The sequence below is a fragment of the Callithrix jacchus genome, chromosome 9 (genome assembly GCF_049354715.1).
Source record: "Callithrix jacchus isolate 240 chromosome 9, calJac240_pri, whole genome shotgun sequence".
NCBI classification, from domain to species: domain Eukaryota; kingdom Metazoa; phylum Chordata; class Mammalia; order Primates; family Cebidae; genus Callithrix; species Callithrix jacchus.
In genome coordinates, this window is record NC_133510.1 from 44,798,042 (window position 1) to 44,815,216 (window position 17,175).

The 17,175-nt window shown below is 34.8% G+C and overlaps 1 protein-coding gene across 8 annotated transcripts in view; it reads left to right on the plus strand.

The window, feature by feature from the left end:
* Positions 1–17,175, plus strand: part of ITPR2 (inositol 1,4,5-trisphosphate receptor type 2) — a 529,604-nt gene that overhangs the window by 372,559 nt on the left and 139,870 nt on the right. For all 8 annotated transcript variants that reach the window (XR_013522736.1, XM_054238248.2, XM_078339073.1 and 5 more), the window contains 4 exons: positions 1,522–1,722; positions 4,146–4,256; positions 8,258–8,353; positions 9,834–9,956. Coding sequence is in view for 7 of the 8 variants with exons in the window: in XM_054238248.2 (XP_054094223.1) it covers positions 1,522–1,722; positions 4,146–4,256; positions 8,258–8,353; positions 9,834–9,956 (531 nt within the window). In the remaining variant the exon portion in view is untranslated. The remainder of the gene's footprint in view (positions 1–1,521; positions 1,723–4,145; positions 4,257–8,257; positions 8,354–9,833; positions 9,957–17,175) is intronic.

Consider the following 17,175-nt stretch of genomic DNA (forward strand, 5'->3'; position numbering starts at 1 on the left):
CCTCAAGTATTTTTAGCCTGAGTGGGCATCATCTCTTCCTAGTGTTCTCTGATAAGGTTATATTGTTGAGAGAGATCATATTTGTCTCATCTATAACTTTCATGGTTTTATACTCTTAAAGGGCTTTCATGATTTTCAAGCCAATTCATATTTCTTGAGTGAGCATACTGAGTATATTTGTGTGTCTTTACTGGCAACAGAATTAACATAGAAGAGGATTTTTTTTTACCAGAGGGAAGGATATCTTCAAAAATGAATGTGGTCAGAGTCTTAAATCTTCTTTCCTGCATTTTCCTTTGATAGATAGATGAACTTAGGAGTGCTTACAAAATTTAAATTTTGGCCTCTTTTTTGTATGGTTTGTACACAGGCAGGCAAAGGCCAGAGGCAATGCTTCCAGATGGACAATACTGGATCAGTGCCAATGGGCATATCCTAACCCATCTCGTCTGTCAGTGTAGGAAATAGATGTATAGGGTATATAACACATTAGATAGCATCTGATTGAACAGTTTACTGATAGGAGTGTGGGGTCAATGTAGAAAATACTACTTTTAAAATTATCTTAAGATAATAAATGGTAGGCATAAATTCACAGAAACACATTAAATAATTAATAGAAATAAGTATTAAATTAAAATTAAAAAGTTTCTTTCCATTCTTATCCTTTTGCCAGAGAAAAACACTGTTAACAGGTGATTAATCTGGAGAACTTGACTGAATATTGTCAGGGCCCAGGTTTTTTCTTTTAGAAATTTTTGTGCATGCATAAGCATATTGATCTGTGCAGGTAAACATTTTTTTAAAAATCATATTCTATGGTATTCCTCAACTTACATTTTCATTTAGCAATATATCTTATTAGTCAATTACTTATTGCCAGGTTGTGTTTATTGACACATATCAAAGTACATAATTTTTATAGTTTTACATTATTTTAATGTTTTAATGTGCTGTTATTTATTAAACCAGTCACATTATCATAGGTATGATATGGTTTCTGGTGTTTGCATAACAAGCAGTATGCAGGAAACCTCTTGGTGTATTTGTGTACATATACCTAGAAAAACTTTGTAGGAGTGGAGCTGTATGTTAACTGAAAATTTTGATAGATACCTCCAGATAGCCCTTTGTAATGGTTATATCATTTATAATCAGTGAACAATGACGTTCCACTGTTCATATGAGATTTTTTATAATTGAAAATAGGCTTCTCTCCCTAATGAACTTCTTTCTTCCTAGCTTTTTTTCTTTTTCCTACTTCCCGTTACTTTCACCCTCTCTATATAGTTTTATGACAATGATACTGAGAAATGTTTGTTATGAACCATCTTGATATATATAGATGCTTGAGGAAAAATCCAAGGGCCTTTCTTCCTCCTTAAATGGAAGACAACTTTAATAAGTGTGAACACTTTTCTTAGAAAGAAAAGTTAGAAAAGCACACATATGGGGAGAGCAGCAAACATTCAGCACAGTGAATTTTTGTAACCCTTCAGTTTTATTTTCTTTTGTTTTCAGAACTTCTTGAGGAATCAAAACAACAAAACAAATTACAACCTTGTCTGTGAGACCCTTCAGTTTCTGGACTGCATTTGTGGAAGCACAACTGGAGGCCTGGGCCTGTTGGGGCTCTACATCAATGAGAAGAATGTAGCACTGGTCAACCAGACCCTGGAGAGCTTGACTGAGTATTGCCAGGGCCCCTGCCATGAAAATCAGGTAACCAGAAGTATTCATGACTAATTAGTAAAGGGATTAAGTTGGGGAGGGAGCCAATCTTTGTGTGCACTTAAAATCTTTCTTCTTGCTTTGCCAGACATTTTTACTTTTCTAATAAAATGTACAAAGACTGAATTATAGAGAAGGAAATACTATGCTGTATTTGTATATAATTTCATTGTAAAAACAATTCCCATAAAAATGTTCCAGATAAAAATCGACTTACCTAAAAAAGTGGAATATATGTCTTGGCCATCACTCAGTTTTCATCTTTAGTGAACCTTTCCAGGATTTGTGGAATAAATTTTCTTTAGCTCCTTCAGCACCCCTGCAAGGAGTAGTATATGTCATTTCTTTTATACTCACAATAAATTTGTGAAATAGGTATTATTGTTCCCCTTTTGCTGATGAATAGGTTCTAACTCAAAGATTAAGTGACTTTCCAGAGTCTCAAAGTGACAGAAGCAGTAAGTCATAGAGCCAGTCTTACAACTAAGGACTTTTGATTCTGAGTCTAAATCAGTGCTCTTTCAACTATATTACATTTTGGAGGGCACAGTTTCAAGTATCTTTTCCAGAAGGTTTGCCTCCAATTTCATTTTGTTGTACATCAAGGATATATTGTGGGAGCAGAAGGCAGGACTCTTGGGTCAATCAAGGGAAGGGATGCCACCTGAAAGTTTGTCGGTTGACTATTTCACTTCCATTCAGGCTTCATGGAGCTACCATTATAAGCATGGATCAGGCCAGAAGTCATAAACATTTCAGGATATAAACATTAAGGAAGCCATTGAGAGCAGATATCAATGATTGACATAGAAAAATGTGAAAAAGAAGTTTGCTTTTTTATTGCAGTTTACATGAGGTATACACACACATACAATGTCTATGCATGCACACGTATATTTATAAACACATATACACATGTATATTCATGGATGTGTAAAATAAAAACAGGAAAATTTTGGCATAATTTGTTATGGAGGCATTTTCCCTTTCTGTACTGTACATATGAAATACTGAAGGAGTTTGTGGATTTTTCCCTCTATTTTTCTGGATTATATTTCAGTTTCCCAGAGCAATGATACAAGAAAACCTGATTTAAAGTTAAGGAAAACCATACAAATTTAGAGATTTGGTTTTGTTGTTGATAAAACTTGTATATCTATAATAGACAATAATTATGCCATTTGTCTCTTCTACTGTTTCCGGGAAAGCTTGTAAGAATGTTCCCCAATTTTGGTCTCATAAGAAAATGGAATTGAGCTTTGAAAGTAATTTAATAAAACCAAGTAAGTTCTAAAAGTAAAAGCTAATTTTGAAATAACACGAACCTCACACATACTTCCCCATTGCTCTGAAAGTGTGTGGGAGGAAAGATTGCTGGCAAATTCTAGAGATGATCTGCAAAAGATTTTCTTTAAGTTTGGCAAATATTTTAATGAGCAGAAGACCCTCAGGAAAGGTAGGAGATGGATAGAAAACGCCTTTCCTTTGTGTCAGAGGAGTGAAAACTCCTGTGTATGAAAGGAGAAATGAGACTTATGCTGAAAAAGTGGTCATTTTGAAGTTGTCTTGATTTTGTTCTTTCTCATTTAACTCACCAGAATTTCAGTTTTTCATACCCCTTGACATAAACATTTCTGGATCTAAATATTAAAAGGTGATACATATGAGGCTCACAAGTTCCTGATTTAAGTTCTGTAGAATTAAAAATTTCAGAACCCCAGCACAGTCTGTCTTAACCTTCAAAATATGAGTATTTATCTCGCAGGATGTTTTATAAATTTTCCCCAATCAAGATCCCTCATGTAAATTTAAGAAATCTGGTAAATTTTTCCTTCAGCCATCATTATTTACAGCATGTCCCCAAACATCAGGAGAGTCTCCTAATACTTGTCTTCACTTCCGCCTGGCATGGACAGCAGCATCTCTTTTCATCAATTTAACATTAAGTATCAACTAAATTAAAATGTGTCATCAGTACTACAGAATTTGCTACAAATCTCAGGTATGGAGGACACATGTCTTTCATAAATGGGAAAATTCTTTACTCAGGATAATTCAGATCTTAAAATTCTGACCTTAAGAAACTCCTCTGTTGATAGGTATATTAAAATTTACTGAATGAAAGAATATTTAACTTAACCGGTAGTCTCCAAATTTCTATAAACACAGTTCATTTAAAAAGATACGTGCTGCACACAGTGTCTCTCTCAGTGTTCTGCATACAAAGCCATTTGATCAATACTAATCAATTAATTGTCAGACCCTACACAAAAGAATAAGTCAAATGCTCAAAGTTAAATCTTATATATCTTTTAAAGGTCAAAAATTCAAGTGATTATGTTGTTTCATATCCTATTAGTTGTAGTGCATTCTGTGGGACTAAAATGCTATTTTACAAATATTTTGTTTTCTAGACCTGTATCGCTACACATGAGTCTAATGGGATTGATATCATCATTGCTTTGATTCTGAATGACATTAACCCTCTTGGTAAATACCGAATGGACCTGGTCCTCCAGCTAAAGGTAGAGCAAATCCACTATCCAGGCCAGAAAAGCTATCTCTACAGTATAATCTTTAAGCAGCTCTTGTCAAAAGCAAGATATTGTCATATTTTCAACTAATCACTTGACAGAAAGGGATAGTGAAAGTATGATGCTAAATAAACTCTGGATTCAGTGTGAAATTAGCTTTGAGGTGGTATTCCATGGCAAGGTCCTTTCCTGGAAGTTCTCTAAGCAGCCGCTGTGTTTCATGACTTCCCTTCTGTTTTTATTTTATATTTTTCATTATAGGGAGAAGCAAAAGGTGCTGATATATTTTTAATACACATTGACTGCAGAATTTCACCCAGAAAGCCACAAGGAATTTGACAAAGTCAGAGGAGTGCTACATTTTAGTTTTATGGCTCTCTTGTTTCTAAAAGTTGTTCTCTTTTATATTAAAATTTATTTTTTTCCCCTAAATACTTTCAGTGATATTCATACTCTCTTTAAGAGGTTCTTATAATTTAAGCCTTGTACACAGTTCCCAGCAGTTCCATTTATAAGAGTTCAGGAGCACGGTAGCATTAAAAATAATTCTTTTTGAACCTATTGTTAAAATAGAAATAGATGAATGAACATACGCAATGAATTATATAAAGCCCAAATGCTAAAGCATGATATTCAATTGAGATAAGCTAGTAAAGACCATATTATTATGTTTAGAGTTAAACAGGCAAAAATAATACTTGCTTAAATTACAATTTCTCTGTGAACTCAGGTCTATCCAAGATTATAAAGAATGTATAATTAAATTTAACTTTGTATGGGTAAATTTATAGCTAAGAAGAATAGAAATGATATTTTTCTAATTCTATTTCTAAATTTAGGTTTAGGTATTACAATGGAAAGTACATATGTTTATCTGAAGATTGTGCTAAAAGCATATACTTCTTTATTTTATTTTTTTGAGACAGGGTCTCACGATATTGCCCAGGCTGATCTTGAACTCCTGGGCTCAAGTGATCCTACAGTATTAACTGCCTCCTGATAGGCTGAGATACAGGGGCATGCCACCACACCCAGCTTAAATGCTTTTTTAATGGAAGAGATGAATTTGTATTTTTTTCATGTTTTCAGTTGTAATATGTATAAGTTTCTGCTCTTTCTATTCATAGATTAGAAAAGGTGATCCTTACATTGATTGTATTCTTGCCCTTTGATTCATTACCATCATGCTTCAGTTAGTGAAACCAGCCTAGGCCTATAAGATAGTCCGTTTAAATTCAAGTTATTAGAAAAAATTTTTGTTGTTTTATCTTAAATTCATCTTTAACCATAATTAATTAAGAAACAATATGGAGAGGTCTTGATCTTTGGCTTTTAAAATCCTTCATTAATCTAAAGACTGTACCTTTAAATTTCATTTTTAATTAACTAAACTTAATGGGGAGAAATATTGAATGACTCATCCATTTAAAATAAAGTGTAAGCATATAGATTATTTACAAATCAAAGCCTATGTAAAAAAATTAAGTGAGAGGGCATCACTTAACAGCACAAAGATATTCTCAACTATTCAAATGAAAATGCTTTTTTAAAAAAGTATTTAAATTTTTATTGATTTCAGTATGTACAATTACTACCTTTTAAAAATATGACAGTTTGATAAGTCAAAATACAAATATAGATTTGATTTGAAATATATAAAGTATAGGGTTTTTTCTTAGTGAATGTGGTATGTGTACTTTTCTAGAGAATCTTTGAGGCTTTGTACACGTTGGCCAATATCAGAACAATGTTTGTAAGACAGAATAATATATATCAGCAAATTTAAGGGACTTCCATGCATAAGACACTTTAAATAATAAATCCTCTTTAACATTAAAAAGATACCATTTAAAAATATTAAGGTTTTATTTTATGTCACTCATTTTTAAATTTAATTGCTTAATCATCCCTAATTTCTTTCAAGGGAAAACTGGCACAAATTTTATTTTACACTAAAACTCTATCGAAAGAATAAATAGTTGTTCTCTAATTCATGAGTCTAAGGTATCCAAATTTTTATAAATCAATATGTGGATTTTGTGGAGAATTTGCAACCACCCAAATATGATAACAAAATTTTACTCTTCAAGGTTTACATTCTTTTCATTAAATCATCCCTAATTTTAAGTATAGTTAACTTTACATACTCATTTAGTATGAGATTCAATTATTTTCATATTTGTTATCCTTTACTTTTTATTTTCATTTGCAAAACTGAGCTGTGAATATGAAGTGCTTCTTTGTAAATAGGTAAAGATTTCTGTTTTGTTTTTTAAAATAAACTGGTTTCTTTAAGAAAAAACTCCCGTATTAATACTGACATTTCCATTTGATTTTGTGGTATATATAGACTCTTATGCTATCAAATAGATTTATATTTCATTAGGTTGTTTATAAGATTTCTATTCTTCTGACATAATATAGAAAAGAAGATTAGTTAGAAAAAAATACCACATCACCAAAAGCATTCTGAAATTGGATGTATTTTTAAGCTATCATATATTGGGCCTGCTGAAGATGATTCATTAGATAGCGCTGTCACTGTTGCCACGGTTTTAGCTTTGAATTCCTTGGAGGTCTGTTCAGATTGCTCCTAGGATTTAAGCTCTCCACTAATCCTAGAACCTTACTTTTAAGTATGTTGCTTATGTGGGATACTAGATAGTGGAAGTGGATTTTAATGAAAATCTGCAAAATTTGAATGAAAAGTCTGCATGAAATGAAAATGGAGCAGAAAAAGATTAATACTCCCTTTCCCCCCAGATACTAAAGTCTTTTCATAATGAGTCAGTGACATTAGTGTCAATCATTATCTTCATCATCACTATTATTGGTCACTTAAGATGTACTTCTGAGGAAAAAATAGTTGGATAGAATTTGGTGTTAAAAGTACTCAGGAGAATTAATTTGTACAACCTTAAGAAATTTTGCATGGTGATTATTTATTTAGAACAAACACAATTCAGTTTAATTTTCATCCTATTATATGTTAACTTTGAGTCACTTAGAAGTGTCTTAAAGCCATGTTAACTCTAATTTTTTTGTACTTCTATCAAAGATTGTGTATGGTGGTTAAGATTTTTATCTAAATGAATATTATGAGAATACTGTAGAAATAACTCCTGGATATTTAATTTCATCTTGCAATTTGCCAAAATTCTGTAGCAGCACTGTTAAAAACATAGTGTAAAGTAATATCTTTCAAAATGTTTAGGATATCGTATTTTCTTGGCTAAGATTTTTCTGTAACTCTGAGTATCTATTTTGGATTATAAATTGTATCAGAAATATTTTTGATATCTGTAGGTAAAATGTTTGAGATAATGTATTTATAAAACAAATTAGAACACATCAAAGACAACATAAGCTATTTTCATTCTCTGTTAAGCAAAAGTAGAAGATATTCTTTCAGAACCCAAAGGTAAACAAGTTGTATATCACCTGCCATACGGTGAGACTAGGAAGCCATTATCAATATGTTTATATTTCTAACACATGAGTTTGTAATTTGATAGATTAATTCTAATTATTGCTCAAATTTATTTTAGATTTTGATTTGCTAATATATATTAATATTTCATTTTAACAGTTGTGCCAAATTCTTTACATTGTATACCATTTCTGTAAAATATGTTACTTATATCTGTTCACCTTATTTTTCTATTAAAACATCATTATGAAATCTCTATTCAGAAAAAAGTGAGGGAAAATATGATTATATTTTAGTGAAGTATATAGTAAGTCAATTTTGCATTTGAATTACCTTTTCACCAATCTCTTGTAACATAGCTCTCATGATTCATTAGTTTTATTTTGTGTTGACAAGAAGTAAAATGTTCTGTTTTAAAATGTTAACAAGACAAATGAAATTAGCAGTTTTAAATTGTTTGATTAAAAAAAGGGTCCTAGTAATCTCAATTAAAACAAATGCAGAGGATCATTAATCCATGAAATAGACTTTGGATGTGCATTAACTCAATCTGTGTCTCTAGAACAATGCATCTAAGCTTTTGCTGGCCATTATGGAAAGCAGACATGACAGCGAGAATGCAGAAAGAATTCTTTTTAACATGAGACCCAGGGAACTGGTAAGAAAACTTTTAAAACTTGGTTAATAAGGGGTAGCCTAAAAGGAACAAGTTTAGAGAACAAAAAAAGTTGATCGATTTTCATCGCTCTACCGAGACAAATGGAACATCCTGACCCATCATTACCAATACCTCAGAAGGCCCTGTGATGGCAAAGGCATGTGTGATTTGGGTCCTTATGACTTCAGTAGTTTTATCTAATCCAAGCACTTTTCTTAACCAACTTATCACACTCTACTAAACTGTATGCAAATGCGTATGGCCAGAAAAAAGTTGGCTTTAGTTTAATGGTGTATTGGAGCATATGAGGAAGGTATGTAAAAAAAAATGTTTGTTGTACCCTTCAAAAATTTTATTTATATCTCTTTCTGAAAAATAAAAATAAAATTAATATTTTTTGTAGTTGTTCTTCTCAGTGATATGTTGTACAATGCTTGGCCTCTAGGAAACTGTGCAGACTCTTGAGTGGAGATTCCACAGAGATCATTAGTGTGTCTTCCTATTGTAGAAGTTATCTTTTCCTTCTCACTCATGGCATGCACATTATGAAATAATGCCGGTGTATTTTAAGAGTGTTGGGTTCCAAAAGCATTGAGAACATACTCACATAATATAGCTCAGTGCCCTGATGATTAAGTCCCACTCACATCAGGGCCATTGTTGGAGCTATGGGTATAACATATTAAAGTCTGGCATGACACTCTTGGTCTCACTTTATTAGTAAAGAATGGAGTCAAGGAGGGCAGACAGAAAGTCAGATTAAGTTTGATTTATTATATATTTAATGAAAGCCTCGTGTCTGTCTGCAAGCAGAGAGTTATAAGAACCAACACTTTTTCTATCCTATGGTTAAATGTGGTAATGAATTATATATTTATTCAACAACAGCACTGTGCAATAGCCCTTGAAAATACTAGTTCCTCTGTTGACAACACCTTTATCCTTTCATCGCCTTCCTCCTTCTGGCCCACCCTCTTGCCTGAGTTATGTGCCCCTGCTCTGTACTTCCTCAGAAACATACATATCCCTGCTGTAGGACCGACTGCACCCCACTGTGTTTGCCTCTTTGCTTGCTGACTCTCCCACTGGGCAGTAAGTTCCTTGAGGGTACCCTCTCCCTTCTACTCTTGGGGTCCTCAGTTCCCAGGGCAATCTCCAGCACCATGTCTGCCTGTTCCTTAGTGGGCACTTAGTAAATAATGGATGTTTATTAGGGTTCTCAATTCTCCTAACTCATGAGAACTTTGGCACTATCAACATTCAAATATCAAACAAAAATTTCCAAGAAAAGGGAGAATATGGTATAAAAATACTTCCATGTTCATTGTTATAAAGATGGTTTCCAAGACCATTTTTATTTAGAGTCTTTTTATACTTTTGAGGCTCCTGAAGCTGCCCAATTTTTAATTATTCCTCATAAACAATGTAAGGTAGATGTTGTTCCTGGCATTTCAATCATTTTCTTCCTTTTTTTTGATAGGTGGATGTGATGAAGAATGCCTACAACCAAGGACTGGAATGTGATCATGGGGATGACGAGGGCGGAGATGATGGTGTTTCTCCAAAAGATGTTGGACACAATATCTATATTCTGGCCCATCAGGTATCACATTTTATATCTTTGCATTATTCTGCTCATTCTATCAATCATGTTTTGTATCCATGGCTTGTCATATTTTCAAGTTCTGGTCCCTTCATGTATTCAGCACTTGCTGTCCTAGGTTTGGAGTAAAGAAAGGAACACCCTCCCAGAATGCCTGACTATGCACTCCCAAGATATGGTAGGGGACAGTCCACAAGAAAATGCTTGGCACCCAAATACTGGGCCAGAAGGGAGGCGACATTCCCAGGTCAGCTTGAGCCATGGATAAACTATGGCAACAAATGAGGGATCTGAAAGAGAGGAAGAGAGGCTACTACGGAGACAGAGTGTGAAGTAAGGGGGTGCATTCCGGCTTAATCAGGTGAGCCTGGCAGGTAGTTTCTGGTCTCCTTGAATTGCAGGTTGACATGCTTTCTGCAGAAGCCATAAACTGGCAGCCTCTGATTGGAAGTGTGAGGCTAAACTTTAAATTCTTTTGAAGGAACTATTTCTGTATGATAACTTATAAAAACAGGTGCCTGATGAGTACTATTCGTAGATTTAATACCGTTAACATGAAGATCAACTTTAAATTGGCATCTTCGAATGCAAATTTGTTAAGAAGTTAAACATTTTAAATGTACATTTGACAATTTGATTTTGTCTATGATAACTCCTTTGTTTTACAAAATGAAGTTCAAACTTTAGAGACTTGCTCTGTCTTCCTTTCTCATCGTTTTCTCCCATTGGCAATATCTCCCTTCTGTTTCCCTGTACGTTTTATCAATTGATAATAAACACTGATAGATATAAAGTCAGATTCTCAAAAGATTTATTTTTAAGGTATCTCTTTAGACATTTCCTATGCCCTTTTCTACCCTTTGTACAACTCTAATATATGTGAACTTGACTATAATTTTTACAAAACCTTCCAGGAAGGAGTCAGATTCTAAAAGATACTAATAAAAGATACCACTATTGTTTTATAATCTATCTGGCTCATTGAGAAGATTTTAATATCTCTCATAGTGTATCAAAATGCCTGTGTAGAGCAGAAAGAGGTAAGGGCAGAGGAGTTATAGCTAGACAGACAAGCATTTTAGCTGCTGAGCAAGGATGAAGGACAAGTCGAAGGGAGCAGGAAGTATAGATTTAGGATGTGGAAAATGTGTCATTTTAAAGAGAAAGGGAAGTCAGGTGACACAAATTGAGTCAAGCTAGCAAATGAATGGCTAGAGAGTGAATGTGAGTAGAAAGAAAAAAAATCCCAGACTGAAAGTTAAAATCATATTGGCTACTAGAATGAACACAGAAACATGGTGACCCATATATGTACAGGGTTAAGGAGTTACTTTAGAGGCTGTAGCACTGTGGAGGGAAAAAGGCAAGGAAGATGAGCAAAGTCCAAAAGGCAAGGTCAAAATGAGCAGTAATAAGTTTTAGAAGAAGGAAGTAGGGAAATAGAGCCACCTCTGCTTTCTTGACTGCAAGATAGTCTTGCTTTGTTGCATGGGGAGGTTGTCTTCTTGCACAAGTTGAGCAGCTGCATGAATAAAGGCCTGGCTGTGCAACTGATGAGTGGGGAATGAACAACCAGACCAGCTAAGCTTGCCCTGGAGCCAGCAGAGTGACAGATTGGCTAGCAGACAATGAATGAACCAGCTCACATCCATTCAGAAGTTTTAAAAAGCAATCTCAGATGACCAGTATCTTAGGGCTAACAATGAAAATGTCAAGGTAAATAAAATACTTATGTTAGGTCACTTCAGTTTGAAGCAGCATAAGCATAAGAGTGTAGGATACAGGCCAGGTGCAATCCCAGCACTTTGGGAGGCTGAGATGAGTGGATCACTTGAAGTCAGGAGTTCAAGAACAGTCTGGCCAGCATGGCGAAGCCACATCTCTACTAAAAATGCAAAAATTATTCTGGGCATGGTGGCTCATGACTATAATCCCAGCTACTTGGGAGGCTAAGGCAGGAGAATCACTTGAACCTGGTAGGAGAGGTTGCAGTGAGCTGAGATCACACAACTGCACTTCAGCCTGGGTGACAGAGCCAAGACTCTGTCTCAAAAAACAAACAAACAAACAAACAAAAAAAACAACAAAACAGTACAGAATACAAATTTTTAGAAAGACCATGTTACATGTTGAGAAGAATGGATGAAGAGGGTAAAGAATGCAAGCACTGGTCAGAGATGGAAAGTTGATGGAAAAAATAAAGCAACTTTTATATGAAACTCAAAATGAAGATGGCATAAAGAACAATTATTTTAAGGAATTTGAGTTTATTACAGTGCTTAAAGAGGAGAATGGATATATGCAAAGATGATGGTGGAATTGCCCGAAAAGTGGAAATTTACAAATAGTGAAAAAAAAGTTACAAGGGGTTAAAAACAACTTGTTGAAAGGGAGAGAAATCAATGATGTGAAAATGGCTGGGGTGGATATATCACGGTTTCTTTTTCCTTATACTTCCCGGAAGAAAAATGTTGGAAAAGCCATGATTTGTAGAGCAACAAACGTCCAATACAGAAGTACAGAAACAAAGTCAGGCCTCTAGATGAGAGAGAACAAACATGCCCTCTCTCAAAACAAAAGAGAATAAAGAAAAAAGGAGATTCTGAATTGCTGAATATTTTAAGCCCTGTGGTTATACTATAAGAGATAAAATATTAAATAACAGTCCACATGAGTCCCTTTTAGAACCCAAAGAGGGCAGAAGTATGGAAGAAAAGTAAGCCAGTTGTATGTAACTGACAGTGTAGAGTTAAGCAATTGTATGCTTATTCTATTACAATGGCACAAGGAGTCTTTACCTTGCCACCATATAAATGCATTCTTTATGGGGTAACCCATTCACCAATTTTTCATGAAAAATAATCAGCTTTCACTCACAGAAGAGAGAACATTGTGTTCTGCTGATCTTTCTGCAAGTGACTCCTTGGCTTTCTCTAGGCTAGGATAGCATATTTGCTTTCTTGGGAGGCCAATCTCCAAGATTGTTGCCAAGTTCTTCATGAAGCTGTTGTCCTCCGCAAACTCACAAGGAGTGGTTGGTTGTAAGCACTGCTTCAGAAGTGGCCATGTAGCTGTGCTATAGGGGTTTGGTAGAGTCCAGTTTCCGCTGTTTCCATTGTGGATATGCAATCACAGGGCTCCTGCAGGCAAATGACTGTGCAAATTGGTTTCTGCCTTTGCACAGTTCAGTAATTCCAAAACCAAGATGCAACTTCCTCTTTGTTTTACTATAATCATCTTTTGTGCAGACAGTTTATTCTGGTGCTCGCAGACTTTCAATTTTTGTTGTTTTCTTTTCATGGTAGTGAAGTAGTTCTGCTTTTTCTGCCATGACATCCCTTTTGGCCTTTCCTGTGGTTGGTGTTACAAGAAACAAATAATGCTTCTTGTAAATGTCTTGTCCGATCTACATAAAACTATAAATACACCAAAAAGGGAATTTCTTAACTTCTAATACTATAGTATTGTGCAGAGAATTTCCTTAAAATCCAACTATGTGCACTTTTTGACTTTCTATCTTCTGCATACTTCCCTTAAGCTTCTCTGCCCCATTTCTCCACTCTACTCTTGGTCTTTTAGATCCTTTTCTTGCTTTCTGTAAAAACAGTCACTACCCACAGTCCAGAGCACTGTTCAGTACTTTGTGTATGCCCAATATATGTTAAACCAATGTATATTACACCATGTCCAATATATATTAAACCATATTGTTTCATGCTGTCCTGAAGCAATTTCTGTTCTTATGTCTGAGATCCTACATTTAATGCCTATCTGAAGTAAGAAGCACGTGGAGAAATGTTACATGCTTTTCAGGATGGGGAGAAGTATTAGATAGCAAGCTGTAGGAAGCAAAATAACTCCTGAATCACAAGGCAAAAGAGAATGGGTCACTTTGATTGGTTATATTTAATTCTTTTCAAAATGCAGGCTGGAAAATTTTTCATGAGCACTCCCATATCACTCACTAAACGGCCTTTGAAAACATAATTTTAATGTCTGCATAATTGTTCCTCACCTGAATGTACCATGATTTATGTAATCACTCCTTATTGTTACACATTTAGATTTCTAACGTATTTGATATTATAAATGATGCTGCGATTAACATCCTCATACATTCATCTTTGTCTACCACACTGATTATTTCTCTAGGATAAATTCCAAGAAGTTTAATTACTGGGTCACAGGATAGTAACTATTTGATGATTCCTGATGCATATTTTAAAATTGTTTTCCACAGTTTATGATAGTACTTGTCTTAGTGAGTCCTAAAATTATTACCATTTAAAAAATATTGGCCAAACTGATGGTATTTGGGACATAGTGATCACTCAACGAATGTTTGCTGAATGAATTAATGTGTGATAGATGAAAGGAGAATCATATTTTGATTCATATCTTTTGGATTATTGGTAAAATGGGCTGTCTTTTAATATGTTCCCAGGTCATTTGTATTTCTTCTGTGAATTACTTGAAAGTGTTTAGTTATCTCTTCTTTTATAAGCTTCACTTTTCTTAATGAAATTTAATTAGGGATAACTCTGTCAGTCATATTAGTTATATTTACTTCTTACTGATTTACTGGGTTTTAATGTTTTCATAATAATTTTCTTTCAGCACCTTGAGATCATTAAACACTCACCTAGATTTGTTTCTGGTGTATAATGAATTCAGTTTTTGTATTTAATTATATAATCTTTCCATGTCATAATGCTGAAATAATAAGAAGGAAAGTTCTGATGCTTCAGCTATAAAGACATATTCCAAAATTTAGTGTCACAGCAATCCATGAAGGCAGGATTTGTATAAGGAGGGTGCTATATTTGAAATATAGGAGGGTGCTATAGAGCATGGGTCACAGAGAAAGCTATAGTAGAAAAGATTAGGGCCAAAATCTAGCCACCTTCAGGGCCAGACAGGGTATATGAATGAGTGATCTAGGAGCTGGTGAGGTTGGGACAGTCTGATGATCTTCCAAAGCAGGGAGCCATTACTCACTTCTGCTCACTTGCCAATTGGCCTGCAGGCCCTGGATTTCTACTTCTTCCAATATTTCAAAAGGAGCCTGTATTTTGAAATGCGGAATCTCCTAACTTTTAAACATTGGCAGATCATTCAAGATTTTAACAGACACTGAACAGGCCAAAGAAAACTCAGCAGCAAGCTGAATGCAGCCCTGGATCCATCAGTTTACCACTGCGGAGTAAAGGATTTACATTTCTCATTCTTTCTTTCACTGACTTTCATAGATGCATTGAGTGCTTCCTAGATGCCAAGCACTGTGCAGATATGCAGCGGTAAAGAAGATCCACAACAGATCAGCTCTCAGGGAATTTGCATTCTGGCTGGGAGCAATGAAGAGCAGACAGTGAACCAGAAAGATAGCAGATGGTGATATAAGCTATGCAGTGAATAAGAATAGATTGTGGTGAAAGACAATTACTAGAGGCTATTAGAGACTGGTTGATCTGGAGGTTTTCTGAGGAGCAATTCAAACTAGATAGATATGTTAAAAATAAAAAGCCAGCAGGATACCATGGGGTTGTGGGCGGTTTGCAAGAGAACAGCCCAGTGGCTTGAAAGTGGCAATGAGCTTGGCATATTTAAAGGAGCAGAAGACCTGGTTAGCTTGACCCTTTCCCTAGCCAGCTATTAGTACTTGAATATTATATTAATCACCTGTGATTCACCTCAGGCTTATTTATTATAAGATAGTCTTTCAACAACATTTATTGAGCAGCTCTTATGTCAGGCATTGTGCTAGTTTATAAGATGGAAAGATGACTAAAAATGCAATCAAGAAGCTCACAATGAAGTATATATGAAAGGAAGAGTGAGAGAGATAAATCATTATAATTGAATGTGCTTGTCTTAACAAGGAGGTATGTTCAAGATGCACTTCTTCTAGGAATCAAGAGGGCTTTCTGGAAGAGGTGACATTTCAACTAAATCTTGAAATAGAGGGATAGAGGAAGACAGTCCAAGCAGGCAGAACAACTTCTGCAAAAAGGAGCCAAAAATGTTTTAGGGAGAGAAGCTTCTTTTGGTCATATTGGTAGGGATCTTGTGTGGTATCTGCATATATTTTTATATGAAATAAACTACAATAATTTGAATTGTGTGTGCATCTTTGATAACTGCAGTGACTCTGTAGGTACTTAACAAATGTTGCACAAATGAGTGAATAATTGAAGGATGAGTGAGTGAGTGACTAGGACACTCTAAAGCTATTCTAAAGTTTTGCTATTTTATAGACTAAGTATTATCTTCTCTCTTGCTAGGTGCTTTTCTTATTTTTGTTCATGATACCGTCTTTCTTTTACTAATAGAATATCTCCTCCTTTTGTTACAACTCATCTTAGTGTTACCTTCATACCCTTAAGATCCTAACTGAGACCTACATAACCCATTTCCTAGATAAATTCCAGCCAGCAATGATCTATTCTTTGTTTTGAATGCTTACATTTGTTGTGTCCGTCCAGAACCACATGCTTATTTTACACTAGGTTATGCTATGTATCATCCTGGAAATGATCTTTGTTTCATGTATGTAGGTTCTGGCTACTAAAGTAGTAGTATATCCACAAAATCTGGGTGCCCAGAAGGCCTTATTTTCACGAAAGAAACTTTCCACAAAGAAAAAGTATAATGGGAAAAAATGCCTAGGTATTATAGAATAGATTTAAATCTTCTAATAGGCAATTACATATTTTTCACTGAGCAACTCAGAATCTTTGGGTTATGGCCATTTAAATGACCTCTCAAATTGATGGTTAGTGGATACAACAAAAAATGCAATCTAGGAAATGGACTGAAATGGGACTCACTAATTATTAGTTTGGTATAAAGATCATGAAGCCAGGTTCAGTGGAAGCAATTATTTGTTTGCTTAATATTCCATGTTTGTTAGATATATATATTTATTTCTGAGTGACATAATTATTAGAGCATCAGTCTGAATTCTAGAAATGTAAAATGCCATTGCTGTGCCTTTGACTCCTCCTTCTGCCTGCTTTGACTATCCATTGAATTCAAAGTCTAATAGGGGAGCTGGAGATATCAGGCAAGGCTTTTAGGATTAATTTTTCGGGAATGCATAGCACTCCCTAGTATATTTCAGACCCTTGAATTGTTACCTTATCCCTAACCAAAGTCAATATCTCCTTCTTAACTTTCAAGGAGAGAGAAAGAGATAGAGAGAGGGAAAGAGAGAGAGAGA